The sequence below is a fragment of the Giraffa tippelskirchi genome, chromosome 4 (assembly GCF_054371585.1).
Source record: "Giraffa tippelskirchi isolate mGirTip1 chromosome 4, T2T-mGirTip1v1.2.pri, whole genome shotgun sequence".
Lineage (NCBI taxonomy): Eukaryota > Metazoa > Chordata > Mammalia > Artiodactyla > Giraffidae > Giraffa > Giraffa tippelskirchi.
Window position 1 is genome coordinate 13,645,100 of NC_137278.1, and position 18,946 is coordinate 13,664,045.

General features: G+C 46.4%; 1 protein-coding gene across 7 annotated transcripts in view; it reads left to right on the forward strand.

The window, feature by feature from the left end:
• Nucleotides 1–18,946, forward strand: part of TTLL11 (tubulin tyrosine ligase like 11) — a 256,423-nt gene that overhangs the window by 119,028 nt on the left and 118,449 nt on the right. The window contains exon 1 of one of the 7 annotated variants that reach the window (XM_081588771.1): nucleotides 6,648–6,761. The exons of the other annotated variants lie outside the window; for them this stretch is intronic. Within the exon in view, the coding sequence (XP_081444897.1) occupies nucleotides 6,754–6,761 (8 nt within the window). The 5' untranslated portion in view covers nucleotides 6,648–6,753. Of the gene's footprint in view, nucleotides 1–6,647; nucleotides 6,762–18,946 lie in introns of those variants that run through there. 7 annotated transcript variants of the gene reach the window in all.

An 18,946-nucleotide genomic window follows, 5' to 3' on the forward strand; every position in this document is an offset into this window, starting at 1 on the left:
TGTGTGCCAGGGAGAAGATTGAAAGTTAAGTGAGGGTGTCCGACTCTTTGAGACCCCGCAGACTGTACCAGGCTCCTCTGTCCAGGGGATTTCCCAGGCAGGACTACCGGAGTGGGCTGCCATTCCCTTCTCCAGGGAATCTTCCCGACCCAGGGATTGAACCTGGGTCTCCCGCACTGCAGGTAGATTTCTTTACCATCTGAGCCACCAGCGAAAGGCCCAGGGAGAAGACTATGGAAGTGAATTAGCTCACAGGTCCATAAGGGAGGCAAGACCCACAAATATCTATGAGGTGGAAAGTACAAGGTGCCCGAAATGTAAAGATGAAGTAACGAGGGAAGAAAATGTGGGGAAAGATAATTTCCTGATGAGAAGAGTTAAAAAAACAAACAAACAAAAAAAAAACGACAAGGCAGAGGTGGCAAGAAAACTGAGCTTTAAAGGATGAGTAATATTTGGAACACACAGACGGAGGGAAGGATCCCCTGGTGGAGGAAACAAAGACACGGGGGTCTGTTGGGGGAAATGTGAGGAGTTAAGTCAGCTGGCGAGGCAGAGGCAGGAAGCGGATGAGTAGAGAGGAGGGGCTGGTGGGGAGGTAGCTGCAGATCCAGAGGCCAGAGGTGGGTGACCTGGGGTGACAGGCCGAGCAAATCCAAGCTTGTCTTCAACCTGATTCAGAAACACGAAGGCCTTCGGAGGGTCTGTGATCCCTGAAACGACAAAAAATTTCATGTCTGTGTGTATTTTTCCTGGAGGAAATGTCAGAAATTTTTCATCATATTTTCAAAAAGCTAAGAACCCAGCAGTCCTATTGTCACTGGAGGCTCCAGGGAGCTGGAGCAATTTGCCCCTGGGGTTCGGGGTGTCATGGCTTCAGGATCCGTCACACCCACCGTACCTGGCCAGGCTTCACATTTCAGATGGCCATCAGCAAACTAGTAAAACACGCGTGTGTTTTTAAGTAAGGATGGACAGGAAATGACTAATGATACGTGTGTTATGTTATGTGCAAGAAATAAAACCAGACAGCTCTCTCCCATCCATAAACGTTTAAGCGTTAAGTCAGAAGTAACCAGTAGAAAGCCTCTTTTGCCTGCAGCGTGTTGAGCAGGAACCATTCCCGGGGCTTATGGGGAAGGCGGATCTCCCGGGCCGACGTGAGAGCATCATTTCGGGGACCATTAGACAGGACCCGGGCCCCTCCAACAGTGGGCAGGCCGCTTCTCCCCGTGGCCCCGGACGCCGAGCAGATGGGAACCGAGACGAGCATATGGCCCGTCAGTCAGCACTTTTGGGAAAATGACAGAGCGGAATTCTGTGTGGGCCCTTCCAGAGTTATTCCAGGTAGTGACGGGCGAGCAAATGTGTTTGGAAATTTCCTCATGAGCTGCACCAGTGAGCCCTAAATGTTCATGGGCTCTGCAATGAGGCGTCGTTGGCTTTTTGGAAGGAGGCCCTGCAGTCTGGGCTCAGGATGGAGGTTTAGATACCAGGTCTGCTTGGCCTCAGATAAGTCACTGGACTCCCCTGAGCCCAGTTTCCTCATCAAAATAAAACGAAAACAAAAAAACCCCCCAAAAAACCCAAACCAAAAACAAGCGAAAAAGCAAACAACAACAAACAAAATAAGGGGAGGAAAGGGAATAATAGTAGCTGCTCTGCCTCTGTTACCAGGGACCGTTTGTAGACGGCTTATGGTGCACAGGACGGTGGTATTTACCGTTATTCCTGTTTTGTCCTCACAACAGCCATATGCCGTAGGTGCTTCTGTTTTAAGGGGACAGACACTGAGGCCTGGGCAGGGTGAGTGACAGGCCCAAGCCCACACCACTTAAAAGTGACAGCCTGCGATTTAAAGCCAAGTGTGTCTAGATCTTGCCTTGAGAGAGTGGATGTGAAGGTATTAAGTGCACTAAGGAGATGTGCACCCACATGGCATTGTCCGTATCCGACTGGGTTTGTGTCTTCACCCAAACCTGAAGGCAGGGACGCATCCCTTTAGCTTCAATCACTGAACATAAGTAGGTGCTCATGAGAGATTGATCAGGTCCATGTGAGGGAGCTCTCTGGCCAGCTAGGTGGCTACTTCATATTCACTAATCTTCAATCAATGAAGATTCACAATGAATGAAATGTAAGCCAGTACAGAGAACACTAGCTTAAAGCAAGATCTACACATGACCCAAAATGAAACAGAACCAGGCTATTTGTGTGCAGTAGGGTGTCCCAGACTGGGAACATGCTAGAAGTTCAGAAGCGGGCAGGATGAGCCACAGATGAGGTGGAATCATATGAAATTACAGGTATTAGATCCTTTTTTCTAACCTACAACCATTGACACTTTCCTATGATTCAACTAATAGCTGGCCTGGAGTGGTCAAGGCAGCCATGGTGAATGAAGTGGGGCTTACATTTTCTTGGGCTTGATTGGGTGAGAAAGACATAAATAAGCTTGGTGGGAGAGAAGGATGGAGGCAGGAAGCTGAGCATAGGAGTTAGGCAGGGTCAGGAAGGACCATCAGTCAGACCTCCAAAATGGCACTTGGGGTTGGAGAAGACAGATCTTGCTTCTGTGACAGATGCTTCTTGAAATTTTTCTTATTATAAAAGTAATACGTGCTCATTATAGAAAAAAAGGGGAAATACCAGAGTGTATAGCATGAAATAAAAATCTCCCTCAAATTCAACCACCCAGAGCTAATCATGATTAACTTTTTAGTTCATAAAAATGGTATAGTTTTCTCCTGTCTATATTGTTTTATAGCTGAGGCCATACTCTCTATATAATTTTTGTATACTGTTTTTATTTTTCTCCATTTTATGCAACAGCAATTTCCCCTTCTTATTAACAGCTCAGTAAACATCATTTTCATCAATGGCTGGGTCAGAGTCTGCCTCCGTATGGAGCAATGTTTGGTTTATTTCCAGCATCTTGTGCTTAAAGCTTTGTGTGCTATTTATTTATTTTACTTTTAAAATTATTTATTTGTTTATTTTATTTTTGGCTGTGCTGAGTCTTCACTGCTGCGCACTGGCTTTCTCTAGTTGCAGCAAGTGGGGGCTGCCCTCCAGCTGTTATGTGCAGGCTTCTCATTGTGGTGGCTTCTCTTATTGCAGAGCACGGATGGGCTCTAAGGCACATGGGCTTCAGTAGTTGCGGTGCACAGACCATGTCCCCCGCATTGGCAGACAGATTCCCAACCGTTGGACCACCAGGGAAATCCTCTGTGTGCTATTTAGAAGTCTGTCTTAGGCTAGAGAGAGCCCTTCAGGAAGCAGAACTGGAGAGGCACTGCTGTTGTTAATGTCCTGGTGGGAGAGCAGAGTGGTAAGAATTGGAGCCCTGGAGTCGGTGCTTTGGGGTAAATCCTGTCACTGCCATCTGAAGCCGTACATGGTACAGAGTTTCTTCCCCTCTCTGCACTTTGATCTTTCTCATCCATTTAAGGGTGTTTGCAGTTGGATGTTTTTAAATCTGCAAAGCAAGGAGTTCTTTATTTGGAGGGAAAGAAGATGCTGCTTATTCCTAAGAGAGTGTTTGTCATGGGAAATATCCAATCTGAAAGTAGTATTTAAATAATATGTATATTATTTAGGTCAAATGATATATGCAACCTGGGGATGTGGGTTGTTTTTTTTTTTTTTTAATGTGTGGAGGAGAAGATGGTAAAATAAGTGGGAATTGATCCCAACAGCGACAGGTTGATCTTCGGCTGCCAGGCTGGATTTGATTTCCCTCTAATTATCTGCTAGATTAAAAGAAACGAAACCTCGAAATCAAAACCAGTTTTAGCTGTCATTGGAAAGCCCCTGGTGGTTACACCAAATGCTGGGCAGCATTCTCCAGCTGCTTTCTTTCCTTTCCTTTTTACTCAGTTTGCATTTTTTTCCTTCCCTTTTTAAGCAGTAGAAGAGACCCTTGCAACTCGCACCACAGAGGCTAATGTGAGGGGGTGGAGAGAGGGTGGAAATCGAACAGTTCAGAGAGCTAGGATCCGCCCCCCAGCTCTTCCTGCGCTGCGCTGGCATCCTAGCTGAGCGGGAGGGGGTGGCGGACTGCCTGCTCAGGGTGTGCGCTTCCTGTTGGGGTGAGGTGGGGGTGCTGCCTGTTCAGGGGAGCCTTCATTTGCTCAGAGGGGCTCGCTTTCTTCCTCCAGTCCGTCCAGGCCTGGGCAGCACCGGAGGTCAGCCTGAAGAAGCTGCTTAGACCTGTGTGAAGGAACGCGTGCGCGCATGCGTGGATGGATGAGCGTGGAGGGAGCACCCTGCGGGGGCCCCGGGCTAGAGGCTGGGTCAGGATGAGCCTCTGTGAGATGCGAGATGTATGGGACTAGGAGCACAGCAAGGTGGGCGGGATGGAGGTGGCGTGAGAGGCCTCGGCAGAGACAACGCGTTCCCATGAGGGCGTGAAGCAGGCGAGAGCACCGGACTCTCAAAGCACAGCAAGAGCTCCAGAACTCCAGCCACATGGTTTGTAAAACACTCTAAGCTGGCAACAGTCTATCTGCCAACAGAAAAATACACGCATGATGGGTATTCACTCACTGGAATATTACACGTCAATGGAAATGCATGAAGGATGTACTTCCAGTGCGGTGATACTCACGTTGAGAAAAAGAAGCAAATCATAAAAGAATATCTAGAGTAGGGTTCCAACTCAAAACAGGAAAAACTAAACTTTATTATTTTTTATTATACTTTAATAAAAACCAAAGATTCTACTTTCTTAACAGAAAAATATTAAATGCTATGTAAAAACAAGAGAGTTCCAGAAAAACGTCTATTTCTGCTTTATTGACTATGCCAAAGCCTTTGACTGTGTGGATCACAGTAAACTGAGGAAAATTCTGAAGGAGATGGGAATACCAGACCAGAGAGAAACCTGTATGCAGGTCAGGAAGCAACAGTTAGAACTGGACATGGAACAACAGACTGGTTCCAAATCGGGAAAGGAGTACATCAAGGCTGTACATTGTCACCCTGCTTATTTAACTTATATGCAGAGTACATCATGAGAAACACTGGGCTGGAGGAAGCACAAGCTGGAGTCAAGATTGCCGGGAGAAATATCAATAACCTCAGATATGCAGATGACACCACCATTATGGCAGAAAGTGAAGAAGAACTAAAGAGCCTCTTGATGAAAGTATAAGAGGAGAGTAAAAAAGTTGGCTTAAAACTCATCATTCAGAAAACTAAGATCATGGAATCTGGTCCCATCACTTCATGGCAAATAAATGGGGAAACAGTGGAAACAGTGGTTGACTTTATTTTTTTGGGCTTCAAAATCACTGCAGATGGTGATTGCAGCCATGAAATTAAAAGATGCTTACTCCTTGGAAGGAAAGTTATGACCAACCTAGACAGCATATTAAAAAGAAGAGGCATTACTTTGTCAACAAAGGTCTGTGTAGTCAAGGCTATGGTTTTTCCAGTAGTCATGTATGGATGTGAGAGTTGGACTATAAAGAAAGGTGAGCACAGAATAATTGATGCTTTTGAACTGTGGTATTGGAGAAGACTCTTGTGAGTTCCTTGGACTGCAAGATCAAACCAGTCCATTCTAAAGGAGATCGGTCCTGGGTGTTCATTGGAAGGACTGATGCTGAAGCTGAAACTCCAATACTTTGGCCACCTGCTGCGAAGAGCTGACTCATTTGAAAAGACCCTGATGCTGGGAAAGATTGAGGGCAGGAGAAGGGGATGACAGAAGATGAGGTGGTTGGATGGCATCACCGACTCAATGGACATGAGTTTGGATAAACTCCGGGAGTTGGTGATGGACAGGGAGGCCTGGCATGGTGTGGTTCATAGGGTCTCAAAGAGTCAGACACGACTGAGCAACTGAACTGAACTGAATTATAGTAATCTGCCTGGATGCATAAACTTTATTTTATAGAGATGTAACCCTACATGGCAAAAATTTGAAAGAAAGCAAGGAAGAAGGATCAGAGAGTTTAAGATGAGTGCTTCTGGGCGTAGGTGGGAGAGGGACCTGTGAGGGGTACGGGTGGGCCATTGAGATCCTGGCTGTGTTCAGTCTCTTAACCCAGGTGAAGTCCTTGTGGTAGGATTACATCCGGTAAGCAGGGAAGGTCTTGGGAGACAGATGCTGCAGGGTCTAATGGGGGCAGACCAAGCATTTTGCTTTTCATTCTAATGAAAAGCTTTTCATTTTTTGATTGAAGTATAGTCGATTTAAAATAATGTGTTAGTTTCAGGTATACAGCAAAGTAATTTGGACATATATATATATGTATGTATGTATATTCTTTATTTGGATTCTTTTCCATTAGGGTTTATTACAGAATGCAGAATATAGTTCCCTGTGCTATACAGCACATCCTTGATGTTCATCTATTTTTAAAAATAATTTTATTTATCTTTTGGCTGCGCTGGGTCTTCATGGCTGTGCTCTGGTTTCTCTAGTTGCGCAGAGTGTGGGCTACTCTTCGTTGCAGTGGCTTCTCATTGCAGTGGCTTCTCTTGTTGCAGAGCACAGGCTCTAGGGCTCCGGCTTTGCAGTTGCAGCTCCCGGGCTCTAGAGCACAGGCTCAATAGTTGTGGCACTCGGGCTTAGTTGCTCCGAGATATGTGGGATCTTCCCGGATCAGGGATCGAACCCGTGTCTTCTGCACTGGCAGGCGGATTCTTTACCACTGAGCTACCAGGGAAGCTTCTGTTCATCTATTTTATCCATGGGAGTGTGCATCTGTTCATCTCAACCACAGACGGATTTTAAACAGCAGGATGACAAGGTGAGATTTGTGTTTTCAAAAGGTCACTTGGGCTGCGGTGTGAACACCAAACTGGAGTGGGGCTAGGGAGGATGTGGGGGGGGGGGTAGCTAAGAGGTGTGAGAGACGGTGGTTGTGTGGATTAGGGTGGCAGTGGAAGGGGCAGAGAGAAATATCATATTTAAGAGGACTTTAGGAGAATGGGTGGGTAGAATTCGGGGATGCATTATGTGTGAGAGGTGAGGGTGAAGGAGGAGTCAAAAAAGGGGGCTGGTTGAGCAACTCAGTGGCTGTTGGTGGCAGGAAGCCCTGGGGATGCAGCATCTGGGGGGAAGTGATGCCAGGTCATGAGACCTTCTGCACCTCCAGTAAACTGTCTGCTGGGTAGCTGGGTACAGGGCCTGGGGTCTTCTGAGGAGGTACGGCCCATTATGGGGATAGCTGTTCCCTGGAGTAGACTGGGACATCCATATGGGTGCACCCAACTCTGTCAAGTGATTACAGCGGGAGCTGTGGTGAAGTGGGCTGAGCCAGGGCAGGAGGCCTGGGTTCAGACCCTGACTCTGACTATCTTTCTGACCTTCTTTAACTCTGTTCCCAGCATCCTGCTCACAGAGCTCAGCCCCACTTGTTGGCTTAGTTGCCAGGCATAGGAGCATCCTGTCTTCAGGGCATCTTTTGCAAACCATCACACTGTCTTAATTTAATTTTCGGCTTTTGGAGCGCTGCAGGTGCCTTGGTGTCCTTCATGAGCACTGGGCCCTGTGCCCTGGTGGGAAGGGTGGTGGAGGAAGTAAGCTTGGGGGTTGGGAGTGGGTGGGCAAGGAGGATCTCTCTGCAGCACTGCTTTGCAGGGTTCCCCATCAGCCTCCTCCTCTTCTGCTCATTGTCATCACCATCATCACCTCCCCACCCCAATACCTGTTCAGTGTTCTGCAGTGTCGTTTCAGAGCCAGTTGTCCATGCAAAGTAGGCAGGATATGAGCTATTGTCCCATTGCTGTTGTTGTTGTTGTTCAATCGCTCGGTCATGTCTGACTCTTTGCGACCCCATGGGCTGCAGCACGCCAGGCTTCCCCATCCATCACCACCTCCCAGAGCTTGCTCAAGCTCATGTCCATTGAGTCAGTGATGTCATCCAACCATCCCATCCTCTGTCATTCCCTTCTCCTCTTGCCTTCAAACTTTCCCAGCATCAGAGTCTTTTCTAATTTTTTCCCGTTTTACCGGTGAGGAAACCAAGACTCAGAGAACAATGGACATTTCACAGGCTTGGGGTTCTTGGACTCTCCACGAGAGAGGAGGTTACCAGTGATGGGAACGTTTGTGTGTTTGTGCAGATCTGCCAGCCAAGGCCTCAGATAGGTTGCGTTTCTGCACGTCATGACCCGTTTAGGTGCCGTAACGGATGCTGACCAGAATCTGTCCTCAGAGGCCTGATTAGGGAGTGGTTCTGGACATCCTCTGCCAGGAGCAGAGAGTGAAGGAGAATAAAACAGCCCAGGGGATGGTTTTATGATTTGTAGCTTGAAAAGTGGTTACATGGAGAGGGGATAAGCTCTCTGAGGACCTCAGTGGACAGAACCAGGAAACATAGCTGAAATTGGCAGAGAGATTTAAGCTCAAGGAAATGGGAGAAAAACATCACCACCCCCTTACTTTGCCTGAAGTGATAAAGGTTGACTCAAAGTAGTAGTGAGTAGTGAGTTCCATGTAGCTGGAAATATTCAAGCCAAGACTGAATGGCCACGTGTAGAGAAGAAGCACAGATATGGGTTCAGTGCCTAATGGTGTGACCTTGGGTAGGTCACCCAACCCCTCTGGATCCCAGTTTCCTCATCCGCATGGCAGGATCATGGTGCAGACTGGCTGCGAGGGTCCAGCAGGGGCCAGAGCAGCCTTCTGTGTGCACTCATTCCACAAGTAGGTCTGTGTGTGATATCTGTTGTCTGGCTTAATCATCACTAGTTTGCGTGCTGCCCTGACCCAGATAATCACGATGGTGTGATCACTCACCTAGAGCCAGACATCCTGGAATGTGAAGTCAAGTGGGCCTTAGAAAGCATCACTACAAACAAAGCTAGTGGAGGTGATGGAATTCCAGTTGAGCAATTATTTCAAATCCTGAAAGATGATGCTGTGAAAGTGCTGCACTCGATATGCCAGCAAATTTGGAAAACTCAGCAGTGGCCACAGGACTGGAAAAGGTCAGTTTTTGTTCCAATCCCAAAGAAAGGCAATGCCAAAGAATGCTCAAACTACCACACAATTGCACTCATCTCACACGCTAGTAAAGTAATGCTCAAAATTCTCCAAGCCGGGCTTCAGCAATATGTGAACCATGAACTTCCAGATGTTCAAGCTGGTTTTAGAAAAGGCAGAGGAACCAGAGATCAAATTGCCAATATCCACTGGATCATCGAAAAAGCAAGAGAGTTCCAGAAAAACATCTATTTCTGCTTTCTTGACTATGCCAAAGCCTTTGACTGTGTGGATCACAATAAACTGTGGAAAATTCTGAAAGAGATGGGAATACCAGACCATCTGACCTGTCTCTTGAGAAACCTGTATGCAGGTCAGGAAGCAACAGTTAGAACTGGACATGGAACAACAGACTGGTTCCAAATAGGAAAAGGAGTACGTCAAGGCTGTATATTGTCACCTTGCTTATTTAACTTATATGCAGAGTACATCATGAGAAACGCTGGGCTGGGTGAAGCACAAGCTGGAATCAAGATTGCCGGGAGAAATATCAATAACCTCAGATATGCAGATGACACCACCATTATGGCAGAAAGTGAAGAAGAACTAAAGAGCCTCTTGATGAAAGTGAAAGAGGAGAGTGAAAAAGTTGGCTTAAAGCTCAACGTTCAGAAAACTAAGATCATGGCATCTGGTCCCATCACTTCATGGGAAATAGATGGGGAAACAGTGTCAGACTATTTTTTTGGGCTCCAGAATCACTGCTGATGGTGACTGCAGCCATGAAATTAAAAGATGCTTACTCCTTGGAAGGAAGGTTATGGCCAACCTAGATAGCATATTTAAAAGCAGAGACATTACTTTGCCAACAAAGGTCCATCTAGTCAAGGCTATGGTTTTTCCAGTGGTCATGTGTGGATGTGAGAGGTGGACGGTGAAGAAAGCTGAGTGCCGCAGAATTGATGCTTTTGAACTGTGGTGTTGGAGAAGACTCTTGAGAGTCCCTTGGACTGCAAGGAGATCCAATCAATCCATCCTAAAGGAGATCAATCCGGGGTGTTCATTGGAAGGACTGATGTTGAAGCTGAAACTCCAATACTTTGGCCACCTCATGTGAAGAGTTGACTCATTGGAAAAGACCCTAATGCTGGGTAGGATTGGGGGCAGGAGGAGAAGGGGATGACAGAGGATGAGATGGTTGGATGGCATCACTGACTCGATGGACATGGGTTTGGGTAGACTCCGGGAGTTGGTGATGGACAGGGAGGCCTGGTGTGCTGCAATTCATGGGGTCGCAAAGAGTCGGACACGACTGAGCGACTGAACTGAACTGAACTGCCCCTTAACATTTGTGGGACCTGAGAAAGAGAATGCCGGGTAGTCCCAGCCCACTGCCAGTCCTCCTCCTCTTCCCACTCATGACTACCCCCTGCAAGGGCTGGGCAGGTCCTCCAGTTCACACAGGCAAGCTCTGTCCACACCAGCCCTGCCCCACCAGGCTCTCCTGGCGTCTCCTTGTCTAGGGAGCAGGACACCTGAAAAGCCATTTGCCCTTGGGAGGGTGGACTCCAGCCACTTAGGAAGACACTTCCTGGTAACCAGAGTCAGTGTCCAGAGGGGGTGGGCTACAGGTCCCAGGTGAGCGTGTCTCCTTGGCCTTGAGGACTCCGTGCCCCCTGGGAAGGAGGGCTGCCTGAGTTGGGCTGCAGCAGGACCCTCTCAAACATAGAGCCAGAACAGGGGCCTGGCGGCCAGGTCTTCTAAGTGCAGTATTTTCTGCAAGATTCCTAAGTGGTGGTGCTTAGTGATCTTGCATATGCTGGTCTGTGAGCCATTCTGGGTTCTCAGCGACAGGTTGAGAGGAAGGGGACAAAGTCAGGAAACGGAGAGTGGGCAGGGGGCTGGGGGGTGTGGGGCAGTGCCAGCAGCCCCAGTTGTAACCTGGGTCAGGGTTCTCATTCCCATGATCGTGGAAGGCTCTGTGGGCAGGATGTCACTATAGGAATCCCTGGACCGTGGCGGGAGGAGCCCCCTGATTCTGCGCTATCAGCCCATTTGAGGAAGAAGTGAGAGCATGAGAACCTCCCCTTGAGAGTGGGGCTGGCGCTGGAGGTCAGGGAGACGGTGCCAAGGACAGGCTTCAGCCATCTCGCCTGGAGTTTTAGACACAACCACAGCCCTGTTAGAATAGCCAGCATGGCGGCAGGGACGGCACAACTGGGTTTGAGTCAGCAAGACCACCCCAGATCCTCTTCTGAGGCTTTGGCATCTGTCCTCCTTGCTGAGGCCAGCACAGGCCAAGAGGCTGTCTGGAGGCAGAGTCCTTGGATGCGGGACCTCAGAACTGAGTAGGGGCAGAGGGGCGAGGTTGTTCAAGCCCAGATGGGGGCTTCCCTGGCAGTCCAGCGGTAGGACTCCACACTTCCACTGCAGGGGGCATAAGTCCCTTTCATCCCTGGTCCAGGAGCTAATATCCTGCATGCTGCGGCATGGCCAAAAAAGAACAACAACCCCACAAACCAAAAGGCCCAGATGGCTGAGTCCCAGCACCAGAGATTCTGATTCATCTGCATTTCTAGCAGGATCCCAGGTAATGTCAACAGTGTTAGTCCAGGCACAACAGGACACTTTGAGAACCACTGGCCTGCCAGCCCCAGGTCCTGGGTCTGTCCCAAACCACTTGAGGACTCAGGGCGGTGGCCCCTGCGCCCCTGCTGGGGTTTCGCACCATGGGGGAGACGGTGAGCAGTCAGTAGGATCAGTAGGACTCATCCTTATGCAGAAGACACGGATGATGCCCCTGGTGAAGGCAGCCCCTGGAGATAATTTGCCGATAACACAGAGACAACACACCCCCAGCTCTACTCACAGGTGTCACGTATATTGCACGTGATCCCAGGACCGCAAAAGCGAAACAGGGCCACTTCATAAATGCATGTTTTTATTAATCTATTTCCTTTCCCTGTCTTCTGTGCGGGTTTCTCAAGACAAGTGAAATATTAAATGATTGTAAAATCTAGCCTTTAAGGCACAATCAAACCTTTTTAAAACAGTTCTTCTAATGAGGGGAAATGTACATTATTATTATTTTTCTTTTTTCCATCTCTTCATTCTCTTCCAGCTGGTTTGCAGGCAAGGTCCTCAATGATTTCTTAATTTTGACTCGGGCTCTCTCTACAGCCGAACAAGTGTTGGGGAAAATTTCCTCTCTAGGCAACGGCAACATTTCTGTCTCATTTGTTTGATTTCACTCTGTAACATGACAGCTTGTGGGGCTGCTAATTCGAACTTAGGCCCTTCTAGGAATGCGACGTTCGTGAACAGTAAATATATCAGGTTGCGGATTTTAGCCATTTAATTATTGAAAATGGGAATGCTTCCTTGCCTCATGAATATTTTAATGTGGAGCAATAGACAAATTGTCTTTCACGCCCAAATTTCATTGTATTTTGGAACCACTTCAGATTTCAACCTTATCCAATTGCCCTGAAGCTGTGAGCTCGATTTTTCTTCAGAGAATTTGGTAGCAGAGTTACTTTGTTCCAAATCATGAAGAAGTCTGAGACATTTATAGGGAACAGGTCTTCTTAGCGTCATTTAGTTTGTCCTTGGATCTGTAAATGTCCTTGCTGGAAACAGAACCTGAAGCAATTCTTTCTGTAAAGCGGATGTAGCATTGCGTGGTAGGAATGGAAGACAAAGGGTTCCAGAATCTCGTGGGCCTGAGTTTGAATCTTGACTTTCCACTTGCTCACTATGAAATGCAGGGCAGGTACTTCTCCAGGCCTCAATGTCTTCATCTGTAAAATGTGAATAATAACAATAACTACCTTAACAGGATGATTTTGATTATTACATGAATTAAAGTACTAGAATACATAGTATAATGACTGGATATGTTATGTATTCAATAAGTGATAGTTACTTTATGATTATCCTTATTTTTGCTCTGTGAAGTGCCTATCGCAGTACTGAGCATGTAGGCGTTCAGTAAATGCCATTATTATTTTTTTTACATTAATATTTATTTATTGGCTGCACTGGGTCTTCACTGCTGTACTGGGGCTCTAGTTGCGGCGAGCAGGGGCTACTTTCTCGTTGCGGGACACGGACTTCTCAGCTGTGGTGGCTTCACTTGTTGCAGAGCACAGGCTCTAGGCGTGCAGGCTTGAGCAGCAGTCTCACACAGGGTTAGTTGCTCTGCATCATGTGGAATCTTCCCCGACTATGGGAAGGGATTGAACCCATGTTCCCTGCATTGGCAGGTGGATTCTTAACCACGGGACCACCAGGGAAAGCTGACAAATGGTCATTATTATTATTAGCATTAGCATTATTATAATTCTCACAGGTGGACATAGATTAAAAATACAGTCTTCCACCATGCAAAGCATATGTGTTTTATTTTTTAAGATATTTGAGCCAACAGGAATTTATGTAAGTAAATGGACAGCCTAATGGAGTTCAGCAAGATTAAAGTAAATTGAAGGTGCTCATATAAATAGTTTTAAGATAACCCGTGATGCAAAACGTTTGTTCAGTTTGTGCCTCAAAATAAAAATGGGTCCCCTAGGTTTTCAGGAATTCCTCTTTGCTGTGCATGGGTTTGGGAACCTTAAATAAGAACATTCTTCCTATGGAAGGGCAGCTCTGACATGGGAGGTGACCTGGACTGGGGATGGGAAGTGGGGGGAATCAAGGTCCTGGGCCTCACTCTGAGCTTGACCTCGGGCAAGTCCCCACATTTCTCTGGGCTATGGTCTGTTCATCTCTAGAGTCTCTCTGATGCAAAAATGCTGCACTTCTCTAAGAGCATGTGATTTATTCCCTTTAAAAAGAGAGAGATTTAAAAAAAAAAAGGGAGATTTCATCCTTTAAAAACCCTTAGACTCTGCACATTTTGCCAGTTGCTTTTAAACCACTAGGTATTAGGTGCCAGATATTTGAGGGTGGTTTAATTGGAAGTTGTGTTTATCATCTGGAGTGTATGTGCACACACTAAATGTGGTTTTGACAGTCTCTCTCCATCCAGCTACTTGCTTCCAACCGGAATTGATTAGCTTCTCCACTGCATTCAGAAGAGACACTTTAGTCCTGGTTACAAACGTTAATTAGTTTGAAGAAGAGAAACAGGATTGTGTTTCTAAAAACAGTGCTGATACCGAAGGCCATTTTTGGTGCTGTTATAATCTGGGTGCTTTCTTGAGGATGACGGTAGCTCACTCTGCTTTTATTCTCTGCCCAAGTTCAGTGGTAGCATCTTTGAAACTGGGGAACCAGTGCTCCTAATCAGGGGGTAGAATGATGCACCTCTCTGTGCTGAGCTGTGGTAGAAGTGGCCCAATGTCTTCCACGGTTTAAATCTTAAATCTACTAGTTGTTCGTGGGCATCCGTTGCACTGGTCTCAGAAGCCTGTAGACATGGCCTGTAGTGTGAATGCGTGGTGTCCGTGAGGTGGACATACAAGTATCACTGTGGGCCGCACAGCATAGGAAAGGGAAGGAGCGCTGGAGTGGGAGACCTGGGTCCTAGTCTTGGCTCTGGTACCAACTTGCTTCTCTGGGCAGGGCCTCTGGATTCTAAGGAAATTTATCTTGGCTCCTCCATCCAGCTCTGTCATCCGGCCTTTTTTCATTCCTTCACGGAGGAGCTTGGGGTTGATTTCTGAGGACTGTTTCTGTTCCAACATTGTGTTCACTCAATTATTAATAAAATTAAATCTCAGGCTTGTTATTTAGGTAGGCATTTTGGTAGAATTCCAACAGCAGGTAAATCTCTGGATGAGTTTCAAATTCCACAGGTCTCCAAAAAGTGCACTTAGTTTTTGAACTTGGTTATTCCACTCATGAGGTTTATTGTTGGCTTTTTTTTTTTTTTGGAGTGGGGTCTCCATAAACTGGTTCTTGGCTCTTTCATAGTAGTTGAGAAATGCTTTGGGATTTTTAATTTTTATTTTTATTAAAGTATAGTTGATTTGGGGCGTGGAAGAGACCCTGAAGCTGGGAAAGATTGAGGGTAGGAGGAGAAGGGGACGACAGAGGATGAGATGGTTGGATGGCATCACTGACTCAATGGACATGACTTTGAGCAAGCTCCGGGAGATGGTGAAGGACAGGGAAGCATGCTGCAGTCCATGGGGTCACAAAGAGTCAGACACGACTTAGCAACTGAACAACAACATAGTTGATTTACAATGTTTTGTTAGTTTCAAGTATACAGCCAAGTGATTCAGTGATCCATATATATTTATTTCAGATTCTTTTCCATTATAGGTTATTACAAGGTAGTGAATACAGTTCCCTGTGCTATACAAAAGGTTTGTGTTAGTTATCTATTTTTTATATAGTAGTGTGTGTCTGTTCATCTCAAACTCCTAATTTATCCCCTCCTTTCCCCTTTGGTAACTATAAATTCGTTTTCTATGTCTCTGAGTCTGTTTCTGTTTTGTATATAAGTTCATGTGTATCATTTTTAAAGATTCCACATACAGGCGATACCATATGGTATTTGTCTTTCTCTGGCTTACTTCACTTAGTATGATTATCTCTAGGTCCATCCGTGTTGCTGCTGATGGCATTATTTCATTTTTTGTGTGTGTGATTGAGTAATAGTCCATTGTGTATTTATACACCGTGTGTGTGTTCAGTTGCTTCAGTTGTGTCTGACTCTATGTGACCCCATGGACTGTAGCCCGCCAGGCTTCTCTGTCCATAAGATTCTCTAGGCAAGAATACTGGAGTGGGTTGCCTTGCCCTCCTCCAGGGGATCTTCCCCATCCAGAGATCAAACCTGCATCTCCTTCCTCTCTTGCACTGCAGGCAGATTCTTTACCACTGAGCCACGGGGGAAGCATTTATACACCACATCATCTTTATTCATTCATCTATCGATGGACAGTCAGGTTGCTTCCATGTCTTGGCTATTGTAAATAGTGTTGGTATGAACATTGGGGTACATATATCTTTTCAAATTAGCATTTTCATTTCTTCCTGATACAGTCCAGGAGTAGGATTGCTAAATCATGTGGTAACTCTAATTTTAGCTTTTAAGGGACTTCCATGCTCTTCTCCATGGTGGCTACACCAATTTACATTCCCACCGTCAGTGTAGGAAGGTTCCCTTTTCTCCACATCCTCTCCAGCAGTTATTATCTGTAGACTTTTTGATAATGGCCATGAGAAGTGCTTTGGCTAATTTTCTATTCCAGGCTCTTAGTAGTGTTCAAATTGCTTTATGTGTTATCTCAGAATTGGTGGGGGCTTGACATTTTCTTGATTTACGATGCCATCATTTGAGGTTGTGTTTTCTCTTTTGATTTGTTTCACATTTAAGTTACTTTTGGTGATATCACCCTATTCTCCCATTTTTCTCTTCCTTAAACTATGTGTCCCAATCTGAATTAAAGAAATTACATTGTATGGCAAATAATGTCTTGGGCTATTTATCACCTATGTGCTGACATTTAAGCTATTTTTTCTTTAGGAAAGATCTCAGCCTTTTTCTGAGCTTCATCTGTAAAATGAGGATTATAATCATGAGAACCCGTGAAGGAGGTCCAGTCAGCATCCTCCTTTCTCCCTAAGTTCCAAATTAATTGAGAGTAAGACAGAGGACTAAAGAAGACAAAATATCACCTCCATCAAGGAAGAGGTGATGTTGAGAGGGTGTCTTATGTCCACGGGCAAATGAGCCCCCTGATGTCAGATCCAGAGTGAGACTCATGCAGACAACTGTCCCCCCACCCCCAGGCAGAACTGGGGGACCGGGTCCAGCTCCCTGATGAGCAGCAGAACCTGTGCTCCCAGGAGGAAGGGAGAAGGGACTGAGCTACTTTCACCGGATTTCTCCCTCCAAATCCACCGATCCAAAAGGCATTTCATTTCCCCAGGGGTGGGGCCAAGAGAGGCCAACAATATTATCTGAGGTCACTCCTGGCACATGGAGAGTGGGTGGGAGGAAAAGTGCCTCCCCGGCTCCCCCTCCTTCCCCACCCACCATAAAAGCCCAATCACATTTACCTCACAGGAAGCAGAGCAGCAGGGGTTAAAAGAACAGGCTTTGGAGGCTGATAGACCCAGGTTTCCAATGCCAGCCTCTTTTCACAGGCTGTGTGATCCTAGATGAATTCCTCCACCTTGCTAAACCTCACCTGTAAAACACAAGTGATAATAAAGGTCATTGTGCAAGGTAAGCGAGATAATCCATTAGAATGTAAGTCACGTGACAAGTGCTCAATAAAGAGTAGAAAGTCAAAAGAGAAGATGTATATAAATATCCTTGGTAAATTATACAGTTTTATATAAAGAAGTATTATCATTGATGGTGGTATTATTAGTATAATACTGAATTCCACTTGCTGTACAATACTGTTTGCACCTCCTGATTTAGGCTGATTGAAATAGGCTGCAGTACTGGGTGGCTTGTTATGCATCTCTTTTCTATCAGCTCTTAATACAAAGCAGAATCCACACACCAGAAAGAAAGAAGAAATTAAATTAATGAGAAGTTCCCATGCAGTCGAATGACCAGTCCTCTGATTTCAGCTATTTTTGTAGATTCTTCTGGAAGCTGTCATGTAATTCTGTAGCAGTCATTAGAAAGTATTCACTCCATTTAATTTATGCTGAAAAATCACTAGTGGGAATTTGACACAGGCCTGGAGTGTTCTCAAGCCCATATTGCACCACCAGGCTTCGAGGGACAGCTCCCTCTGACTTGAGCCCTTGAAGTTCACTCAGGAGAAAACCAGGGTGGGGGTCAGAGGGGGCTGTTGTAGTTTCACTCTGCCTCCTGTTCGTCCTCCTCTGTCATCATCCTCCACATCATATTTATTCAGTGTTACGTGGCCAGCTTCTTGTTTGTCTAATTTGGCTATGTACGGTTTTTATTACCTGCACATTGTTATCATTGTTGTTCAGTCACTAAGTCACATCCGACTCTTTGTGACTCCGTGGACTGCAGCACATCAGGCTTCCCGGTCCTTCACCATCTCTCGGAGTTTGCTTAAACTCTTGTTCATTGAGTTGGTGATGCCATCCAACCAGCTCATCCTCTGTTGTCCCCTTCTCCTCCTGCCTTCAATCTTTCCCAGCATGAGGGTCTTTTCTTTTCTAATGAGTCGGCTCGTCGTATCAGGTAGCCAAAGGTTTGGAGCTTCAGCTTCAGCTTCAGCATCAGTCCTTCCAATGAATATTCAGGACTGATTTCCTTTAGGATTGACTGGTTTAATCTCCCTGCAGTCCAAGGGAGTCTCAAGAGTCTTCTCCAGCTCTACAATTCTGCACTGTACTGGTATCATATTTGCCCACTGACTTGGGCAGAGTCAGGACTGGGAAGGTTTGATTCATTCCAGAGCCTGTGATCTCTTCATCGGGAGCCTTGGTGACAACCTGAAACGTGGAAGGAGGCTTTGGAGGGACCCTTGCCACTTCTGTGTCACCAGCACCAGGCAGGAACCAGCAGAGCACACGCCCCTTTTCCTGGCAACTGTTATTGCTGAGATCTGGAGAAGGGAAGGACTAACCACTCCAGTGTTCTTGCCTGGAAAATTTCACAGACAGAGGAGCCTGGTGAACTACAGTCCATGGAGTTGCAAGGAGTCGGACACAACTGAGCGACCAACACTTTCACTTTTCATTATTGCTAAGGTCAAAAGCAGCCTCATTTTTGGTTTTACTTAGTTTCTTTAAATAGCATTTGTTTTTCTGCGTGGAGCTGGGAATACATGAGCATCGCTGTGGGGAGTGAGCTGTCTGGAAGGCCTGTGTCACCCCCTCTGTCCTTGGGGCAGCCCCTTTCCGTCTGCTACGGTGAAGGAAGCACGCGCTCTGGCACCAGGTGTGAGGGTGAATCACTGGAGATTTGTTCAATTATGAAAAGACGTATGAGCCGCCACCCTTTGCCAGGCCCAGGGTGGAAATGAAACGATAGAATCCATCTCGTGTGGCTGAGTGTCGTGGGCCACAATGAAGCCACAATGTCGTGCTCCTGGCCCCTCGGGGAGG